Source organism: Lampris incognitus, chromosome 3 (genome assembly GCF_029633865.1).
Source record: "Lampris incognitus isolate fLamInc1 chromosome 3, fLamInc1.hap2, whole genome shotgun sequence".
NCBI classification, from domain to species: Eukaryota; Metazoa; Chordata; class Actinopteri; order Lampriformes; family Lampridae; genus Lampris; species Lampris incognitus.
In genome coordinates this window covers 58,197,078-58,220,123 of record NC_079213.1, presented here as the reverse complement: position 1 = coordinate 58,220,123, position 23,046 = coordinate 58,197,078, and the positions used below count along the sequence as shown (strand labels likewise).

Genomic DNA, 23,046 nt, shown 5'->3' with positions numbered 1-23,046 from the left:
AGGGCAATGAGTGATAAACATAATGACTACCTCAGCACTCGGATCCTCAACGCTCTTGTCTCGCCTGCGGAGGCTCTCATCAGCAACATCGATGGCTTTGTTCAGTCAGATCCAATAATCCATTGCACTCTCTGAGACGCGCGGCACAGTCCCATAGAAGTCCTTCATAGGCATCCTGGAGTATGTGAGCTTGCTGAAATTGCATTTGAGGATATCAAATATTGTGGTAGGAAGCTCAGCTGGACTGACTCCAGGACGACTACGGAGTGACACTTTCACCACATCTCTAGCTTTACCACTCAGCCTGCTCATTATCAGGTCAGACCTCTCAGCATCTGAGCCGCAGGCCATCCTGCTCATGTAGCTCCTCATCATATCCTCCCACTCATGAATGGAAAATGTCTCAGACTTGTCACCTTTAAAAAGGGGAGGGAGCTTAGACTCTGACTTTAAGTTGTGTGGGATCAATAGTTACATTCTGGTTGTCTAGAGGCTGGGACTGAGTCTGGGGGCTGCTGGCCAGGTGCATGGCATGGAAGCTAGCAGCAATATTGTCACTAATCTGCTTAGCTAAATCAGTAATAACACTGCCCGGTGTTTCAGTAGTAACAACAACTTGGGGGGGGGGGGGAAGTCTGCTGAGACAGGTGGGGGGCGTGTACGACAGGTGTTGAACTGGCAGAGGGACGCGACACACTAAACAGTGACTCATCATTCCCCTGATCAAGGCCGCCCACAACAGGACACACGGACCTAAACCTAGCTCTCCCTTACCGAACCGGCAATACTAACGGCCCTCTACCCACACTAGTGGACTGTCCCCTTCCCACACCATCAGTAACATCATGCCCATCAGAGAAAGAGCTAACAGGTGTATTGAAAATATCTCTGCAAGACATGTCTCAATTAGGCTATAACAGTGCATAAACAAACAAAATGAAACAAAAGCAAACAAATTCACAGCATCAAAACATCTAGCCTATGGTTTCAAATACCCTAACAAGATCACAGGAAATAGTTTACCTAAAACAAAACGAATTCTCTTTCACCCATAAATAAACATACACAGCTCAAGCCAGCACAATTTGCGGCAAAGAGAGAAAAAGACCTCGACAGAAAAACATTCCTCCCAACACGATCTCCCCTCCCCCGCACACAGTCGACACCATTCAACACGGAGCTTAGCTAGCCGGCTAACATCTGTGGCACTATTAGCATAGCAGGCTAACCCTGATACCATGAATGGAGCGGGGTGGGCTGAGAGAAGACGGCGGCTGCAGCAGGTGGCGACGCTTTCTCATCGGCGACGACGGATCGGACGGGTCATACTGCACCAAGTGTCACCGGTGTACTTTCTCATTGCGTTGTGTAGGAAAGACAGGACAACTTCTCTCATGCATGGGATCTGTATTCTGTCGCATATAAACAAAACAGGACAGGTTTCAGAAAACGTCAGATCAGCTCCTGCTGTAGCCTCTTTCTACATGTCCAAAGCGGGAAAGAGCGCGTAGCTAGCAACACAATTTTTTTTACAAAAAGAAATAAAACATACCTGTCGCATATAAACAAAACAGGACAGGTTTCAGAAAACGCCAGATCAGCTCCTGCTGTAGCCTACGCAAGAATTGGGACCCACATTAGACATAAGACACATTAGGAATGGATAAAATACATTACAGGAGCAGACAAAATGAACACATACCTCTTCCCACATGTCCAAAGCGGGAAGGACGCAGAAGGGAGGGGGGGGACATACATTTTATAGCTACTAACAGGAAATGGCGTCACAACAGGGAAGGGCTACTAACAGGAAATGGTGTCACAACAAGGAGGGGCTACTATAAGCGTTTCCTGATGATATAATAAAATAAAATAACAATGTTGGCAATGAAAATAATAATAATAATGTTAATAATGTGCTGATACTTTGTGTAATTAGATAACATTTTTAGGTTATGACGTTTTTAACCATGCTACATACGCACGAAAATGTAAAATACAACGGATTAATGCCTTACAGGGTGAAATCCTGGAACTTGGTAGAACGTAAGCCACTTCCCCGTCGCCCGGCCTAAGAAACGTGTTATATTCACGTGTTATATTCAACAAAACTGGAGTCCACACAGTAGTTCGATGCAACATAAAAATTATTTACTTCACAACGCACATTCCCATAAGGCTGTCAACTGTCGTAAAACCCCAAACACAGTATTCACATACACAACAATGTCCCCCTCCTTTATAAATCTCTTAACACAAAGATGTGAACAGTGCTTAGTTACCATAATTCAACCAGAAGCTAACACACCTGAGAGGAACAGACCTAGGTATGGAAAGAGGTTTCAAAGTCCTTAAGGTGGTCAGGATGAGTCTGTATCCGTGTAGACCGACCCTCAGCCTTGACGAACGGTTCTGGTTCTGGCTCCTGAGGCTCAGGTGGAAGGTCGGGTGTGGGCTGTACTGGCGATGGCTCAGACCACCCGGTTGCTGTAGTGGAATGTGGAGGAGACAAACTGGAGGAGGTGCGGGAACTTTCCTGAGACAACTGGCGTGCCAATGTGAACCATCACTCAGTTTGAATGTGGCAGCCCCCAGTTTGTGTGTGACTTGCAAGGGCTGAGACCAGAATGTGCTCATTTTATTAACTCGCTGGGGCCGACATGTTCGCACCCAGTCAGACACCCAGCATTGTTTCATCTCCCTCTGGCGCCTAGCCACGGCCAGTTTTGCTTTAGACCTCATCTTGCAAACAAGCTGTCAAGGACATCGATAATGGCCCTAGTGGGGACTGTTCCCACCAGAACAAACTCCGGCCATTTTGAATGGAGGTCGTACATCACCACCAAGAACCGCTGATGATGAGGGACTCCTCGCCCATGTCCAAGTGGACATGGTCCCAGGGTTGGGCTGGCCATGCTAAAGGTTGTAAGGGCGGTGTGGCTGGCGGTCCAGTTTTGCCACTGAGGAGGCATGCAACGCAATCCCTGACCAGCACTTCAATATCATGGTCAATGCCTGGTCACCACAACAAGTCTCTGCATCGCTGTTTGAGCTTCACTATGCCCAAGTAACCCCCGTGCGCCATGGCTAAAACACGCGCACACAGGCCACTCGGGACCACAGTCCAAAGCCCCCGAGAGACACAGACATCTTCCCAGCAGGGGAGCTCGTGTTTGATTCTAGCATAAGGTGCCAGTTCGGCAGGCACTGGCCATCATTTTGCTAATATAGGGTCCCATTCCGATGCCTGTTTGAGCTCACCCAATGCGATGACTGGCTGGAGGGGCATGTACAACATTTGTATGAACTCTGCTTCACCGTCATCCGGTGGAAAAGTCGGAGTAGGCGCATCAGTAGAGCGGGAGAGGAGGTCTGCTACCACGTTATCCCTCCCCGGAGTGAACTTCAGCATGTAGTTATACTGTCTGAGGCGGTCAGCCCACCTGTGTAGCCACAAGGGCTTGTGGCCTGAGCCTGAGGCCGACAGCAGTGTGGTGAGTGCTTGGTGGTCGGTCCGGAGCGTGAACTGATGTCCGTACAGGTAAAGATGCCATCGTTCACACGCCCGGACGCAAGCCAGTGCCTCCCGTTCACCCACTGAGTAGGGTGATTCAGGGCCCTGGAGGCCAAGGTTAGCAGGGGTTTTTTGGCCAGTGTGAAAGCAGTATTGTTTAGCCTTTGAGATGTCATCTGTCTCTCGTGGAGCTTTGGACTCACGTCTCTGCTCATCACTCCCTTGGGCCGACCCAATATCAAAATTTACTGATAACCCAGTCATATGACAGGATTTAAAATGTAAAGATTTCATTATTGGTACCCCAATTACGAAAGAAAAGAGTCTTTGATGTATCCCCTCTATTTCTGATGGAGCCTAGCCTGAAGGACCTGTTTATTGTTGATGTTTTTGCGTCTTTCGATCAGCTGTCTGAGAAGTTTAATTTACCTTGAAGTCACTTTTTTAGACATTTGCAGATTCGTGATTTTACTCGATCTAAAGTTAATCGTTTCCCAGTTCTGCCTCCGAAGACCTAATTGGACCACATTCTTCAAATTAATCCTGCTAAAAAAAGGGTATATCAGTAAATTTTATTATGCAATTAATACTTTTGCCCAAATACCACTTGAACCACTAAAAAATTGATGTGTGATATGGAAATGTCCATTCTAGAGTAAACTTGGGCTCTAGTAATTAAGAAAATACACTCATCCTCTATTACAACTACTACTTTTGGCTGCTCCCATTAGGGGGCGCCACAGCGGATCATCAGTTTCCATCTCTTCCTGTCTTCTGCATCCTCCTCTGTCACACCAGCAACCTGTATGTCCTCCCTCACCACATTCATAAACCTCCTCTTTGGCCTTCCTCTTCTCCTCTTCCCTGCTAGCTCCATATTCAGCATCCTTCTCCCAATATACCCAGCATCTCTCCTCCACACATGTCCAAACCATCTCAATCTTACCTCTCTTGCTTTGTCTCCAAACCATCCAACCTGAGCTGTCCCTCTAATATACTCGTTCCTAATCCTGTCCTTCTTCGTCTCTCCCAGTGAAAATCTTAGCATTTTCAACTCTGCCACCTCCAGCTCCACCTCCTGTCTTTTCATCAGTGCCACTGTCTCCAAACCATACACTCGTCCTCTTTAAGCACAAGAAATGGCATAATCCAGTTCAAAGTAGTGTACTGCCTTCATTAGTGCAAAGAGAAATTGGCTAAAATTAACCCAGATTTAGACCACGTGACAGGTGCAAACAAGCCACTGCCAGTCTCTTACATATGTTCTGGTCCTGCCCGAAACTAACTCAGTTCTGGCGTTTGATTTTTGAGGCTTTGGCCACTGTTTTACATCTCCCACTCGAACCTTCTCCTCCGAGTGCCAGCTTTGGGGTCGTTCCAGCTGGTGCACATTTAAATGCTACTCAGGCAAATCTGTTGGCCTATACCACTCTATTAGCTAGGAGATTGATACTGTTCAAATGGAAGGAGGCTTCCCCTCCTGCTTTTGCACATTGTATTGCAGAGGTTATGCAGTCATTGAAATCATAAAAGATTAGATATACCACGAGACCTATATACCTATATCCAAATTCCACTCGACATGGAAGCCCTTTTTAGACTTTATGGAGTTAGATGCTCAGTTGGTGGCTGTGGCTGATGTGCTTGCAATCTAGTTCTCAACTCTTTTCTGTACTCCTTTTCCCTTTTGCTTATTTAATTGCATTTTTTCTCTTTTTAGTTAAATTTTCCCGTTTTCTTTTGTTCATTTAATTTATGCTTGTTACTTGTTTACATTGTTAGTTTTTGTTGTGGTCCCTGGTGTTGTATTGAACTCCGGCTAGGGGTAAACAGATCTCAACGGGGAAATAGTTTGATACAACACCAGGGATGCTTAATTAACCTTAACCTAACCTCAACCTAACCCTAGCCTATCCTCAACCTCAACCTAACCCTAATCTTTTTTTCTTTTCTTTTTTGAAACAAGTTTTACTTTTGATTTTCAATGGGCCTTCGGGGCAATGGTTGTTTGTTTTCAGGGTAACGGGCTGTCACATAAATCTGCTTTCAGTCGAATGGGACATTTTTTGGACTATTTGTGTTTAAGAATAATGGGCTGTTATAGCAATGGCATGGCACCTTATTTGGCAAAGGTGTTTCTATATCCCATTTAGCGCATTAACTCTTTTTTCGCCCCCCCCTCCCATTTGTATCCGGCTAATTACGCCACTCTTCCGAGCTGTCCCAACCTCTGTTTCACACCCTCTGCCAATCCGGGGAGAGCTGCAGACTGCCAAAGTGCTTGACATTGCAGACAAAGTTCAAGACAAAATAAAATCCTACCATGAGGCAGATAGCAGTATCATCCATGTTGGCACACATGATACTGTCAACCCAGCTATGGAAATCACAGAAAGTTGAATCGGTTCATCTAGGCACAACGTTTACTGGGAGAAAAGTTTCATCACTCAACTGAGTGACTTCCTCTTAAGTCTCAACTGACTGCAGGTGTCCCCACCCTTATAAACAGCACAGTTGCATAACGACCGAACCAATGATCAGTTTCATATGCAAATTGCTGTGACCATGAACTAGAGCTACAATGGCTGTGTGTACTATTCACAGAGGATTGGGGAATAGTTGCAATCACAGCATTGTAAGATGGCGACAGATGTACTCTTAGCCCCCACCCCCACCCCTTCGTTCAGGGATTTCTGTTCCCGCTTCACATAGATGGCCTCTTGACTCCCCGTTCAAACCAGCGTTCTTCCCTATCAAGGATGTGCACATCCTCATCTCATCCTTGAAAGAGTGGCCACTGGCCTGTAGATGGTGTAGACTGTGAAGTCCTGGTCTGTAGATGGTGTAGACTGTGGAGTCCTGGTCTGTAGATGGTGTAGACTGTAGTTTCAGCTTCCGCCTTCGTGAGCGGCGGCTTCGTGAGATCGACAACTTTTCTTTTTCTTTTTTTAGTTCTTTATATTCTGCCCTAACCTCCTCATTTTGTTCTGATTTAGCTATTTTCTGTGCTTAGTTCACTAATCGCTAGATTATCTAGTTTCTTTCTTATACGAATTTTGTGCTTAGTAGGTAGCTTCCTGTTCCCAGTTTGTTACTAGCTTTGAGCTTAGCCTAGCTTAGCACTTAGCTCTATTACATTCGCAGTCAACGCAGCCTCGCTAAAACGATGGTTTGTGTTGACTGCTCCGTAGTTACAGATAGGTTGTCTTTACTAGAGAGACGTGTCCGTGAATTAGAGCAGCTGCTTTCGGCTAGGATTACGTTACATGTGACGGGCCCTCCAGATAGCCTTAGCCCCGGGCCTGACAGCAGGCCTGCTATTGTTAGCACTAGCTCAGTAGCCCCGGGCCTGACAGCAGGCCTGCTATTGTTAGCACTAGCTCAGTAGCCCCGGGCCTGACATCAGACCTGCTATTGTTAGCACTAGCTCAGTAGCCCCGGGCCTGACAGCAGACCTGCTATTGTTAGCACTAGCTCAGCTTCGTCGGCAGATGCGGCAGTTTGTCTCTGTTTAGCGGCGTGGGAAGGCTGGAAAGAGCAAGCCATCGGTCGTGTGGCCTGGTCTGCAGCCACCTCTCCCGACTGCAAACCGGTTTTCTCCACTCACCAGCCCTGTTGGTAGTCCTACCGGCCATCGTGCTTCTCCCCCTTCTGTCGACAGAGTAAAGCAACGCACGCTAGTTATAGGAGACTCCATTACCCGCAGTGTTAGACTAGCTTCGCCAGCCTTGGTTCACTGTTTGCCCGGGGCCAGAATCTCCGACATAGAGGATAATCTTAGGGTGCTGGCATCACGGAGGGAGAGTCGGGGAACCCAAGCACACAGCACCACTACTTTCAGCAACATTGTTATTCATGGCGGCACCAATAATGCTTGGACGAAGCAATCAGAGATCACAAAAGCCAGCCTAGTCAGAATGCTTGAGTTTGCCAGAAAGATGTGTCGGCCTCGATTAATTGTCTCTGGTCCCTTACCTGTGAGGGGTAATGGTGAGATGTACAGTAGGCTCACCTCAATGAACCGCTGGCTGGCTCGTTACTGTAATGAGCAGGGATTCGGCTTCGTTGATACTGGCCTTCTTTCTGGGGCCGCCCTTACCTGCTGAAAGCGGACGGCATTCACCCTACTGGGGACGGCGCCGCTCTTTTGTCTAGCAATATAGATAGCTGTTTACGTTTAGTTTGACACTAGAGACTTGTCATTCAGCAGGTTGCAGGTGATTAGAGAGCCTACTACTACTTTCGGCTGCTCCCGTTAGGGGTCGCCACAGCGGATCATCCGTTTCCATTTCTTCCTGTCTTCTGCGTCTTCATCTGTCACACCAGCCACCTGCATGTCTTCCCTCACCACATCCATAAACCTCCTCTTTGGCCTTCCTCTTCTCCTCTTCCCTGGCAGCTCCATATTCAGCATCCTTCTCCCAATATACTCAGCATCTCTCCTCCACACATGTCCAAGCCATCTCAATCTTGCCTCTCTTGCTTTGTCTCCAAACCGTCCAACCTGAGCGGTCCCTCTAATATAATCGTTCCTAATCCTGTCCTTCTTCGTTACTCCCAGTGAAAATCTTAGCATCTTCAACTCTGCCACCTCCAGCTCCGCCTCCTGTCTTTTCGTCAGTGCCAATGTCTCCAAACCATATAACATAGCTGGTCTCACAACCATCTTGTAAACTTTCCCTTTAACTCTTGCTGGTACCCTTCTGTCGCAAAGCACTCCTGACACACTTCCCCACCCACTCCACCCTGCCTGCACCCTCTTTTTCACCTCTCTACTGCACTCCCCGTTACTTTGGACGGTTGACCCCAAGTATTTAAACTCAAATGCCTTTGTCACCTCCACTCCTTGCATCCTGACCATTCCACTGTCCTCTCTCTCATTCACACATAGGTATTCCGTCTTGCTCCTACTGACTTTCATTCCTCTTCTCTCCAGTGCATACCTCCACCTCTCCAGGCTCTCCTCAACCTGCACCCTACTCTCGCTACAGATCACAATGTCATCCGCGAACATCATCGTCCATGGAGACTCCTGTCTGATCTTGTCCGTCAACCTGTCCATCACCATTGCAGACAAGAAAGGGCTCAGAGCCGATCCTTGATGTAACCCGACCTCCACCTTGAACCCATCTGTCATTCCAACCGCACACCTCACCATTGTCACACTTCCCTCATACGTATCCTGCACCACTCCTACAACACCACACCTCCTCTCTCGGCACTCTGTCATAAGCTTTCTCTAAATCTACAAAGACACAATGCAACTCTTTCTGGCCTTCTCTATACTTCTCAATCAACATTCTCAAAGCAAACATCGCATCTGTGGTGCTCTTTCGTGGCATGAAACCATACTGCTGCTCGCTGATCATCACCTCTCCTCTTAACCTAGCTTCTATTACTCTTTCCCAAATCTTCATGCTGTGGCTGATCAACTTTATACCTCTGTAGTTGTTACAGTTCTGCACATTGCCCTTGTTCTTGAAAATCGGTACCAGTATGCTTCTTCTCCACTCCTCAGGCATCCTCTCACTTTCCAGGATTGTGTTAAACAATCTAGTTAAAAACTCCACTGCCATCTCTCCTAAACATCTCCATGCCTCCACAGGTATGTCATCAGGACCAACTGCCTTTCCACTCTTCATCCTCTTCATAGCTGCCCTCACTTCCTCCTTGTTAATCCACTGAACTTCCTGATTCACTATCCCTACATCATCCAACTTTCTCTCTCTCTAATTTTCTTCATTCATCAGCCCCTCAAAGTATTCCTTCCACCTTCTTAGCACACTCTCCTCGCTTGTCAACACATTTCCATCTCTATCCTTGATCGCCCTAACTTGCTGCACATCCTTTGCAGCTTGGTCTCTCTGTCTAGCCAATCGGTACAAGTCCTTTTCTCCTTAGTGTCTAACCTGTCATACAACTCACCATACGCATTTTCCTTTGCCTTTGCCACCACTCTCTTTGCTTTACGCTGCATCTCCTTGTACTCCTGTCTACTTTCTTCATCGCTCTTACTATCCCACTTCTTCTTTGCCAACCTTTTCCTCTGTGTAATTTGCTGTACTTCCTCATTCCACCACCAAGTCTCCTTGTCTTCCTTCCTCTGTCCTGATGACACACCAAGTACCATCCTAGCTGTCTCCCTCACTATTTCTGCAGTGGTTGTCCAGCCATCTGGCAACTCTTCACTACCACCCAGTGCCTGTCTTAACTCCTGCCTAAACTCCACACAACGGTCTTCCTTCTTCAACTTCCACCATTTGATCTTCGGCTGTGTCTTCACTCGCTTCCTCTTCTTGGTCTCCAAAGTCATCCTACAGACCACCATCCGATGCTGCCTAGCTACGTTCTCCCCTGTCACCACCTTGCAGTCTCCAATCCCTTTTAGATGGCGCCTTCTACATAAGATATAGTCCACCTGTGTGCACTTTCCTCCACTCTTGTATGTCACCCTGTGTTCCTCCCTCTTCTTGAAATATGTATTCACCACAGCCATTTCCAACCTTTTCGCAAAATCGACCACCATCTGTCCTTCCACATTTCTCTTCTTGACTCCATACCTTCCCATCATCTCCTCATCACCTCTGTTCCCTTCACCATGTCCATTGAAGTCCGCTCCAATCACCACTCTCTCCTCCTTGGGTACCCTCTCCAAGGTGATTAGAGAGCCTGCTAGGTTTAAATCTACTGCGGATGTGGAGTCAAGTAGTTTAATTAATGTTAGTCAGGGAATTTCTCATAGTGTAGATTATCAGCCTGATAGCTTGGTCTATAACATTGAGACTGTCTCCCTACCCTGCTGTATTGCTCCCAAGCTTTCCCGTCCTAAATGTGTGAATCACAATAATCTAGTAATTATTCCTACCACTGGTAGTGGTGAGATGTGCGACAAAGTACCTAATAATCTACAAAACCAAACAGCTAATGTTATCAAGACTGTGACCACATATCGTCCAAAGCGTTGGTGGCCAAAACTGTCAACAAGGTGTCTAATTCCAATTAATCTTTCACCTATTACTGGCTCTAAAGCTCTGCCTACTACTGATCACTTCCACAAAACGCTTAAATTTGGTTTCATAAATATCAGATCACTGTCTACCAAAGCCTTACTAATAAATGATCTGATTCTTCAACATAGTTTTGATATGATTGGGTTATGTGAAACATGGCTGAAACCAAATGTTTTCCTTCCCTTAAATGAAGCTTCCCCACCTGACTATACTTATGCCCATGTAGCTCGGGCAAATAAACAAGGCGGGGGTGTTGCCTTAATATATAAATCTATTTTCAATCTGACTTCTAGACTTGAATCTAAATTCCAGTCTTTTGGGTCTCTTATTCTTGGTCCATCTCCCTCAGCCATGAATAGACTCGGCTCATACCCAGGGGGCAAAACCCCATTTTTGGGGGGAAATGCGGGTCGGATGCTGTAAAAGGTTGTTCACCAGAACTCATATCCAGGACCTTCAGGGATCACAACCTGGGTGGACAACCCGAAAAATAAGTTGCAGGAAAGCTACAGGGAGCGTCCAAAGTTGCCCACCCTGCCTGAACACAACCATTTGAGGTAGATAGGGTTAAAATTTTAACGAATAGATATCTTCATGAAAATCACAGTGTTGATTACTTACATTGAGACAAACAAAAAATGTATTGGAAGTTTTATGAAAAATGTTTTTTTACCAGAGTAAATGACGCATATATAATTAAGTATGCACTAATTTGCAGTCTTTGCCTTTGTCTGAGATGAAGAACTGCCAGAGACAGCTCCAGAGGCACACGAAGCTTTGATCGCGGGTGCATTTGTAGGGAGGAGAGTAAATGGAAACCACAATGGTGTCTCTCCTGACATGATTCTAGAGCAGACGTACAACGCAGATGCCAAAGAGGCCAGTGGTCTGGATGGTATTACCCTCAACCCTGCCGCCAGGAGGAAGTGGATCTACACAAAACCACTGACTGCAGCCGTTTCTGCAGAGCTCAAATCTATGCTGCACCTCCATACCTCAAGCCCACACCATGAATCTGGCAAGAGTCGTGTCAACAAGGATGCAGAGATGGTAGTCAAGGTCACAGCAGCAGTAGAGACCAACCCATTCACAACAGCCACATCATCCCTGATCAATATATCTACTGGTGAGTGTGCAGATGCTATAGTCAAGGACAACCTGTTAAGTGTAAAAGAAATTGGTTTGAAGGCACTGTCTGAGTCACTTACCAGTCATCATAAAAAGACAAGTGTTGTTAAGCTTAACACTTTCCACACACAACACATGAAACCAAAGAAGTCTGGGGGGAAAACCTGCACCACTGGCAAGAGCAATGAAGTTACTGCCCTTCTGCGTATGACACAGGTCATTGCTAGTGGTGGAGAACTCGACATTATTGACTTTGTAGGCAACCACGAGTACGGTGACCTTCCCCCATCCCTCTTCAAGGAAGATGGCAGTATGAGATCTGGCACCAAGTCCAGCCTTGTAAAGGTCCTGAAAGAGGAGACCAAAGTAACCATCAATGCTGATCTACCCCAAAACATCCTCAAGACAGCAGTACTTGTAGATGCTATGTCTGCCATAAGACACTGGTCTTTTCACAAAGATGAACGATTTGGAGCAATTGCTGACAGATACAAACACCTGCTGCTGACTGATGTGCCTCGTGGTACTGAAATAATACACTTCTGTTGTGACAGATACAGTGGAACTACTATCAAGTCAGCTGAGCAACAACAGAGATATGCTCGATCCAAACCAGCCAAAGTGTATGAAGTCAGTGAGCAGCACACAGCTCCAGATCCACATGAGTTTTTTGCTGTGTCTATTAACAAAGCAAACTTGCTGAGCTTTCTCTGTGGAAGATGGTGTGAGGAGGAGCAACTGGGGAGTGATCTTGGCCCTACTCATCTCTACCTGGGTGGTGGATTCAAGGAAGAGAGAAAGAGTGTGGTGCTCTCCGCAGGGTCTGTGATGGATGTTCCTGCTCTGGAATCAACACAGCAGGAGGCTGACACTAGGATAATCCTCCACACACTCTACACTGTCCAGAATGAGGGAGTTGAAAGAGTTGTTATACATGCTAATGACACTGATATCATTACAACATGTCTGTACTATGGTGCAACACACTTGAGTGATCTACCAGAGATGTGGGTTAGAACAGGTCAGAATGCATACCTGCCTATACATGAGATGGTTGTAGCTCTGGCACCTTCACAGTGTCATGCCATGCCATTCATCCATAGTCTGAGTGGTAGAGACACAACTAGCTACCCATATTTCACTGGGAAGAAGGTATGGTTCAAGAGCAGCATAAGTCGTGACATCCCTGCACTTGAAGACTTTGGTGAGAACCCTAGCGATACCATAACCGATGACCTTCTCAATCAGGCGCGGGATCTCACCATATCAGTGTACACATCCACAGCTGATCAGTTTGAGGGGGCCGATCTGGGCAAATTGAGAGTGTACAAGTTTTTGAACAACAAGTCAACTCTATTAAAGCTTCTACCCCAAGCAGAAGATGCATTTATGCTACACCTAAAAAGGGCTGCGCTGGCAACTATCATTGACAAGAATGCACATATCGCCAAGCCAGAAATTCCCCCATGCACTGAATTTGGTTGGTCTCTGGTTGATGGACATGCAGTTCCTGTTGCGGCAACAAAGCCAGCCTGGCCTGTCTCAATGAAAATGACAATCTCATGTGCAGGTGTCAAGGGTTGTCAGAAGAACTGTTCATGTGCAAGGAAGGCAATTCCGTGCTACATCGGGTGCCGTTGCCAAGGACTGGTGAGCAAATGCAGCAGAATACATACTGCTAGAGTTGAGAGCAGTGATAGCAGCTGTGACTCAGAAAGCGAGTGAGAAAACATGGGCAAAGTTCTATAAAAGATTTCTTTAAAAAGTCCTGCTTTTCAAATTCTGGGCTAACTTTTTGTGTTCAGCATATTGTGTTCAAAGTATAAACTATTTTGTTTGTTTCATGTGTATACTAAAGCATATACCCATCTCATTGTTGTCCTTTAAGGTCCTAGATATGATTTATTTATTTATTTTAAATAATTTGTTATAGTTTTGGCACAGATAATTAGTTTGTGTTCAGTAAGTATATTGTGTTCAATGTATAACATAAGAAATAAATCTTACATTATTTACAGTTACAGGAATTTTGTTTGTTTCGTGATTAATTTAAGGTATAGGCCCATCTCATGTTTCTACTGGGAAAAAAACCAAGGTATAAGATCAGAGCATATTTTCTAATTTCCATAAACTGTCTCAATGTGTCTTTACTGTGAACTCTTACAGAGATATTCATTCACAAGCAGGATTATGCAATATGACCCAACCAGCTTAAATGACTGTTTTCGTATGGGGGAGGGGCATGTTTGGGCCCTCCCTGTAGCATTTCAGCAACTTGTTTTCCAGGTTGCCCACCCAGGTTGTGATCCCTGAAGGTCCTAGATATGATTTCTGCTAGACAACCCTTTACAACATGTTTTATTCATTCACAAGCAGGATTATGCAATATGACCCAACCAGCTTAAATGACTGTTTTCGTATGGGGGAGGGGCATGTTTGGGCCCTCCCTGTAGCATTTCAGCAACTTGTTTTCCAGGTTGCCCATCCAGGTTGTGATCCCTGAAGGTCCTAGATATGATTTCTGCTAGACAACTCTTTACAACATGTCTGTAAAACCATTTCCTCCGGCTATGTGATATTTATGCAAATTAGCACATACTTGATTATATATGCGTCATTTACTCTGGTAAAAAACATTTTAGAAAAAACTTCCAATACATTTTTTGTTTGTCTCAATGTGAGTAATCAACACTGTGATTTTCATGCAGATATCTATTGGTTACAATTTTAACCCTATCTACTCCTATTGGTTAATGTTCATAGGCCCGGTGGGCAACTTTGGACGCTTCCTATAGCTTTCCTGCAACTTGTTTTCCGGGTTATCCACCCAGGTTGTGATCCATGTAGGTCCTAGATATGATTTCTGGAGAACAACCTTTTACAGCATCCGACCCATGCAAAAATCAGTTTGCCCCCTGGGTATCAGTCCAAATTGTGATACTCTACCGGCCTCCTGGCTGTTACTCGCTATTTCTTGAAGAATTTGGAGAATTTGTCTCAAGCCTTGTTACTCACTCCGATGAGATTCTAATTCTTGGTGATTTCAATATTCATCTGAATAAGGCTGCTAATCCTCTAAGTAAAGCCTTTCTGGCACTAGTTGATACTTTTGGGTTCACTCAGTTTGTTCAAGAGTCAACTCATTGCAGTGGTAGCACCCTTGATTTGGTTTTATCTAAAGGAATAGCTGTTTCTGATCTGAATGTCTTACCAACCATATCTGCTGTGTCTGATCATTTTCTCATCAAATTTGAAACATTATTGGCCTGTCCAGTTAATGTCAGCACAGATGTAATTGCCGCTCGCCATATCGGTCCCTCCACTGTAGCTGCATTTGGCCAGCAGCTGCCTGAAGTCTTGGCTTCTTTCACTGTGGTAAATGACTCTGTTGAAAATTTCACTAGTGACTAAAATGTGGCCCTCTCTAGTCTCCTCGATTCAGCTGCACCTCTCACTACCAGAGCTAGGCGACTAAAGAGGCCTACACCCTGGTTTAATGATGAGACACGTGCTCTTAAACGGACCTGCAGGAGACTGGAACGTAAATGGCGAAAATCAAAATTGGAAGCTTTTTACCTATCGTGGCCCGAGTGTTTATTGAAATACAAGCATGCTTTATCTACTGCAAAAACATCGTATCTCTCTCACTTAATAAATATTAATAAACATAACCCCAGATTTCTCTTTGACACTGTATCTAAACATACTAAAAAGCAGTCATCTATTAGCTGCTCACTATTCACAACCCATGAATTTCTAGATTTTTTCTGCAATAAGGTTGATGAGATCTTAAACAAAATTAGTTCTTCAACTCCATCTACTCCTGCAGATCCTGTCATACTAAATTCATATCTACACAATGAGTCACTGTCAGTTCCACTAATTACAGCTTTTGAGACTATCTCACTTGATATTTTGACTAAGTTCATGTCAGCTTCTAAACCAACTGCTTGCCTACTTGATCCCTTACCAGCAAAACTTTTTAAAGACCTCTGGCCTTTTCTTGGACCCACAATGCTAGACATCGTTAATTTATCTCTTACTACTGGCATTGTTCCCAGCAGTTTTAAGACAGCTGTGGTTAAACCTCTCTTAATAACTATCGGCCAGTCTCTAATCTTCCATTCTTCTCTAAAGTACTAGAGAGAGTTGTGTATCAACAACTTTTGACCCATATAAAAGAAAACGATCTATATGAACCTTTTCAGTCAGCTTTCAGGCCCTGTCACTCCACTGAAACTGCTCTGACCAGAGTGGTAAATGATCTTCTACTGGCGATCGACTCTGATTCCACTTCTGTGCTTCTACTACTGGACCTCAGTGCAGCCTTTGACACCATTGATCACTGTATACTTTTGGATAGATTAAATTGTAATTTTTTGTGTCTCTGGCTTAGCTCTCTCTTGGCTTAAGTCCTACTTATCTGGAAGAACACATTGTGTCTGCTATAACAATATTGTATCAAAATTTTCTGACGTTAAATATGGTTTGCCTCAGGGCTCAGTTCTTGGCCCTCTACTTTTCTCTCTTTACATTACACCTCTTGGCCAAATTATACGCAGTTACGGAATAAATTTCCATTGCTATGCTGATGATACTCAGTTGTATGTGCCTATAAGGGCTGATGATCATACTCAAATCACTAACTTAGAGGCCTGCTTGGCTACTGTGAAAAACTGGATGCCACTTAACTTTCTGCTTTTAAATTCAGATAAAACCGAGATGCTAGTCATTGGCCCTACTAGACACAGACACCAATTTGATCAAGTAACGATAACAATCGACAACTCTGTGGTTTCACCAAGTGTGGCAGCCAAAAATCTTGGTGTTACGTTTGATCCCAGCCTTTCCTTTGATAAGCACATTAAAGAAAACACCAAGACTGCCTTCTTTCATTTACTTAACATATCTAAAATTCTGTCTTTTCTCTCCATGGCTGACTCAGAGATTCTAATACATGCATTTGTTTCATCCAGACTTGATTACTGTAATGTTCTGTTCTCAGGTCTGCCACATTCTAGTACTAAAAGTCTTCAGATGGCTCAGAATGCTGCTGCTAGAATCCTAACTAAAACTAGGAAATTTGACCATATTACACCAATTATTGCCTCCCTTCATTGGCTTCCTATCCATGATAGATCAGAATACAAGGTGCTTCTGCTGACTTATAAAATCCTAAATGGGCTTGCTCCATCCTACCTGTCTGATCTCCTTAAACCTTACATGCCATCTCGAGCACTTCGTTCTCAAAATACAGGGCTCCTTTGTGTACCCAAAGTTAAAAAGAAGTCAGCTGGTGGCAGGGCCTTTTCCTATCGGGCTCCATTTTTGTGGAATAAACTGCCTGCTGCCATCAGACAATCGGAGTCTGTTGAGTCCTTTAAATCCAAACTTAAAACTCATCTTTTTGCCTTAGTTTACAATTAGTTGCCTTTAAGTTGAGTGCTTCACAACCTGTACTGGATGGCGGGTTGGTTTTCTGTCTCAATGAATTTACCAACCACTGTTCTGCCGACGAGTTTATCGAGTATAGATTATGACGAATTGATGACTTAATTGATTATGGCTAATGACTATTGCAAACTGTTCTCTTCTCTAACATGTCTTTTCTCTCTCTCTGAATGATGTCTTCTCCTTTATCTTTTTCTGTGTGTGGATGGTGTCATGTGAGTCTCTCTTGCATGCATGTGCAGTCGGTTCTCCTCCCAGGTCTCCGTGGTGATGGTGGCCGCCATTTGGATGCTGCCTGCCCTTCCACTCCTCACATAAGTTTTTCTTTTATTACATCATGATGCTGGTCGTGTGGCTTGGGTCCCGGACTGCTCCGTTGGCATGTGGACACTGCTTGGCATCCTGTGCATCATGTTCTTCATAAATTTTATAAGTCCATTATAATTCTGTTATCCTCTTTCAGTGTTGTATTATGTAAATTGCGTGAACTCAACATCCATTGCACGCTGTCCGTCTTGGGAGAGAGATCCTTCCTCTGGTGCTCTCCCTGAGGTTTCTTCCTATTTTTTCTCCCTGTTAAAAGGTTTTTTAGGGAGTTGTTCCTCATCCGATGAGAGGGTCTAAGGACAGGATGTTGTGTTGCTGTTAAGCCCACTGAGGCAAATTTGTAATTTGTGATATTGGGCTATACAAATAAAATTGATTTGATTTGATTTGATTTAGACTGCGGAGTCTTGGCCTGTAGATGGTGTAGACTGTGGAGTCCTGGCCTGTAGATGGTGTAGACTGTGGAATCCTGGCCTGATGTGTTAGCTCTCCTGTGTTGTGTCATCCTCTTGGCCAGCATCTGTTTAGTTTCCCCAATGTACAAGTCACGGCAATCCTCCCGGCACTTAACAGCGTAAACTGTATTGTTTGTGCAGGGGGACCCAATCCTTGGGGTGGACCAGTTTCTGGCTCAGTGTGTTTTGGAGTTTGAAAGCAACTGAGACGGGGTGTTTAGAAATTACACTTCTCAACTGTTCCGACAATCCCATCATGTATGGAATCACCACTGGTTTACAGCTGTTGTCCTTCTCCTCTCTTGGTGCACTGTTTGGTCGTCTTAGCAAATATCCAATTTTATCATGTTTTATTTTTAACTTAAGAACAAAACCAAAACAGCAAAAAACAGCCTATTGTTGGTTTTCTGATTTTGGATTTTTAAATGCAAAATTAAATAACAGGTTGTTATTGGTTTTTAGATTGTTGGTTGTAAATCAGATATCAAATGATCAAATTATACACGGAAAATACCTGCTCAGCTGGATTGGTGTGATTATGGTCTGCTGGACTTGGCATGCCAGCTAGTCATGCTAGTCGAGCGGTTAGCGATGTCTCCTGCGGTGCGGGCGATACGGGTTCGCTTTCCAGCTGCGGCAGTTCCTGTGGCTGCGTTGTCCCCCGAATTCGCTACACTATATTTATATATATATATATTTATATACTTCCTATATTTATTTCTCTTGAGGAAATTTGCTTAGTTTGCACTGCTGGTCACTTTATTTGTTTAAAAAAAGGCATTTACATGACGTACGGGAGTTTTCACTGAACTGTTTAATCTTTGCAATGTTTTACTTAAAAAAAGCAAGCAGGTACAACATACAGGTTTTATGTTTATCGATAAGCAACTGAAGAAGCATCCATGGCAAAAGGATCAAAAAATAACTACAAATACAAAACTACATACCTGTCAAGCGGTGCATCACACCATCACAACGTTCCTCTTAGTAGATTTATTCATTTAGTCATTCATTTTTTGTTACCTGCCAAGTCATTTTTTCTAACATACTGATGGACGCTTTGTGTTTAATTCAGGACAATAGCCTTGACACTCACTAAGCCCCCTCCATCCTCCTTCCAGCTGGTGTACAGTCTCTGGGTGCTGGACTTTGGGTGGAATCCATCATGTATTGAATAGAGTTTCCAGGCCTTGATATCAGCAGCTTTCATCTCCTCTTTAGGCCAGCTTACTATGCTATCTGGGCATCTAATGACCAGTAGGGCATATGGTTTGGCTCTTACTCTTCAGTTAGAGGGTGACACTTCACTCTCTTACTCTGTGGAGGTACTTGGATGCTGCTGTCTTTCCTCTTCCTCGTGGTTCTCATGTAAAGTGGTGCTTGAAAGTTTGTGAACCCTTTAGAATTTTCTATATTTCTGCATCAATATGACCTAAAACATGATCAGATTTTCACACAAGTCATAAAAGCAGATAAAGAGAACCCAATTAAACAAATGAGACAAAAATATAATACTTGCTCATTTATTTATTGAGGAAAATGATCCAATATTACATATCTGTAAGTGGTAAAAGTATGTGAATCTCTAGGATTAGCGGTTAATTTGAAGGTGAAATTAGAGTCAGGTGTTTTCAATCAATGGGATGACAACAACAATAATAATAATAATAATAATAAATCCAAATTTATATAGCGCTTTTCTAACACTCAAAGTCACTTTACAATAAACAGGGTGAAACAAGACAACAGATAAACATAACACAGACATACAGGGGTGGATGGGAAGGGGGGCTACGAGAGGGAGAAGCGGCAGCCACACACGACACCAGCAGTACTCTCCCACTTAAACACATACAAAAGGGCAAGAAAAACAATCAGTTGTGAGCGGGTGCCCTGTTTTATTTAAAGAACAGGGATCTATCAAAGTCTGATCTTCACAACACATGTTTGTGGAAGTGTATCAAGGCAAGAACAAAGGAGGTTTCTGAGGACCTCAGAAAAAAACGTTGTTGATGATCATCGGGCTGGAAAAGGTTATAAAACTATCTCTAAAGAGTTTGGACTCCACCAATCTACAGTCAGGCAGATTGTGTAAAAATGGAGGAAATTCAAGACCATTGTTACCCTCCCCAGGAGTGGTCGACCATCAAAGATCACTCCAAGAGCAAGGTGTGTAATAGTCGGTCAGGTCACAAAGGAAGCCAGGGTAACTTCTAAGCAACGAAAGGCCTCTCTCACATTGGCTAATGTTAATGTTCATGAGTCTACCATCGGGAGAACACTGAACAACAATGGTGTGTATGGCAGGGTTGCAAGGAGAAAGCCACTGCTCTCCAAAAAGAACATTGCTGCCCGTCTCCAGTTTGCTAAAGATCATGTGGACAAGCCAGGAGGTTATTGGGGAAATGTTTTGTGGGAGTTTAAACGGGAAGCGTTATGTTTGGAGAAAGGAAAACACTGCATTCCAGTATAAGAACCTTATCCCATCTGTGAAACATGGTGGTGGTAGTATCATGGTTTGGGCCTGTTTTGCTGCATCTGTGCCAGGACGGCTTGCCATCATTGATGGAACAATTAATTCTGAATTATACCAGTGAATTCTTAAGGAAAATGTCAGGACATCTGTCTGTGAACTGAATCTCAAGAGAACGTTGGTCATGCAGCAAGACAACGACCCTAAGCACACAAGTCGTTCTACCAAAGAATGGTTAAAGAAGAATAAAGTTAATGTTTTGGAATGGCCGAGTCAAAGTTCTGAACTTAATCCAGTCGAAATGTTGTGGAAGGACCTGAAGCGAGCTGGTCATGTGAGGAAACCCACCAACATCCCAGAGTTGAAGCTGTTCTGTACGAAGGAATGGGCTAAAACTCCTCCAAGCTGATGTGCATGACTAATCAACAGTTACCAGAAACGTTTAGTTGCAGTTATTGCTGCACAAGGTGGGTGTGTGTGTGTGTGGGGGGGGGGCACACCAGATATTGAAAGCAAAGGTTCACATTTGCCACTCACAGATATGTAATACTGGATCATTTTCCTCAATAAATAAATGACCAAGTATAATATTTTTGACTCATTTGTTTAACTGGGTTCTCTTTACCTGCTTTTAGGACTTGTGTGAAAATCTGATGATGTTTTAGGTCATATTTATGCAGAAATATAGAAAATTCTAAAGGGTTCACAAATTTTCAAGCAGCACTGTAACTGTGGGACACCCAGGTAATTGTAACCATTGTGTGGCCTTCTGGCAATTCTGCCCCTTTAGTCCTAATTATCCTCCTTCTCATTGCTACTGTCCACCCACAGTTCGCCAGTTCAACTCACATCCCGATGTCTTTGCCTAGATCCTGACGTACAGATTGATGACATCCATTTAAAGGAGGTGGATGATGGTTTCCCATTCTATCAAAATCCACTCTCCACGATGATCTTCCTGAGGGGGTTTCAGGCCTGTCCAGCAGCGGAGATAGTGCATTACCTTGGTATATAGATTATATAATAAGGACCGAAGGGGTTGATTTGCAACATAACAGACATACAGGATAGCTACAAGTACCTCCTTGTTCCACAGTTGCATGGGAACCATCAGGATGAGACAAGACAGACAGCACCATCAAGAACCTCCTCAGAGAAAAAAAAGGTCCTAAAGTGTCAGCTCAATAGGAAAACAAGATCCAAGCCATCGACACATATGTCCAAAGCAGTCATTAGATACCCACCTTGTATAGTAAGCTGGCACGATAGGAGATGGAAGCAGCCAATATACCACATCAGACAGAACCCGGGGCGCAGACAGTGCAAATATGCCTCCGAGACAGTACAGCACATAGTAGCACGGTGTAAGATGCAAGCAGGAACATACACTGAGTGGCACAATGAAGCTGCATGGTAGTGCACAGGAACATCGGTGCCAGGTACGGGCTGGACCCCCACAATTCCAGATTGGAGACACTGCAAAGGATGGTAGAGAATGACAGAGCTAAGATCCTGTGGGACTTCCAGATTCAGACAGATAAACAAGCACTGGCCAACCAAATGGACATTGTGGTAATAAGAAAGAAACAGAAAACTGCGGTTGTGGTAGATGTAGTAATCCCAAGTAACAGCAACATCAAGAAGTAGAAATATGAGAAGCTAGAGAAATACACCATATGGCCAAAAAACGTGGACACTCCTTCCAATAAGCAGATTTGGTGATTTCAGCCACATCCATTGCTGCATAAAATTAAGTATACATCATTCATTGATTCAAAGATGGCAGCGATCCAAGAAGGAGGCATGTCAGTTTGTTTGTGAACATCTGTTATATGTGTATTTGTTGTTTTTTACTTGCTTTATTTAAAGTTTCTCTCAATATGTTTAGGTTTAGTGGGTCGCATATTGTTTAACCCTCAGCATGTAACACAACATCTCAAAGCCTGGTAGTGAGAACTCAAATTTGAGAACCGTGTCAACTAACTCAGATTCTGTTCTAATTTATTTCGAGTTGGCTCTAACTTATTCGCCTGAACATGCAGGTTCAGTGGTACAAACTTGGGACTGTTACATAATTAAAAAAAATATATTATTTATTTTTTTCCAGATTATTCAGTATATTAATTAGTCATACCTGTCTTGCGACTCTGCTGTCTGCCTCTGATGGTATGGAGCTACTTCTCACATCGGGAGTTTTTTTCCCCTCTTTTTAAGATTATTTTTTTAAGATTGTTCCTCTTAGTGTGACTTCTGCTCAAGGCACTGCAGTTGTTCTTTTGACTAGTTACAAGTACCTCGGTATCATCAATGACGACCACCTGACATAAATGTCATATTAAACAGTTTTTTACAAAAGTTGAAGCTAAAGCTGGATTTCTACTTAAGAAATACATTTTGTTTCTCTTTTAAAGCAGAGAAAGACTAGTTGCTGCAACTTTCCTGCCCCTGCTTGATTAGGGTGATGTGCTCGATATGAATTCCGCTGCTCACTGTCTTCATATGTTGGATACTGCTTACACAGGGCTCTTGAGGTTCATCACTGGGTTTAGGTCCCTCACACATCACTGGCTTTGTCTTCCTTAGCCAACTGGTTTCTCACCACACGTAGATCCATAAATTCTGTTAGGGTTAATATTCCTGCCTGTGCTCCTGACCAAGGCAATAGGAAAAAGAACTGGAGTTGGTCCC

The 23,046-nt window shown here is 44.0% G+C and overlaps 1 protein-coding gene across 12 annotated transcripts in view; it reads right to left on the bottom strand.

The window, feature by feature from the left end:
• Window positions 1–23,046, bottom strand: part of nfic (nuclear factor I/C) — a 408,020-nt gene that overhangs the window by 333,632 nt on the left and 51,342 nt on the right. The window contains exons 1-3 of one of the 12 annotated variants that reach the window (XM_056275688.1): window positions 2,324–2,456; window positions 2,019–2,071; window positions 1,238–1,474 (exon numbers count right to left, since the gene is read on the bottom strand). The exons of 7 other annotated variants lie outside the window; for them this stretch is intronic. In XM_056275688.1, coding sequence (XP_056131663.1) covers window positions 1,238–1,240 — 3 coding nt within the window. In that variant the 5' untranslated portion in view covers window positions 1,241–1,474; window positions 2,019–2,071; window positions 2,324–2,456. Of the gene's footprint in view, window positions 1–1,237; window positions 1,475–2,018; window positions 2,072–2,323; window positions 2,457–21,745; window positions 21,835–23,046 lie in introns of those variants that run through there. 4 more of the 12 variants (XM_056275686.1, XM_056275687.1, XM_056275691.1 and 1 more) reach the window with 4 other exon arrangements.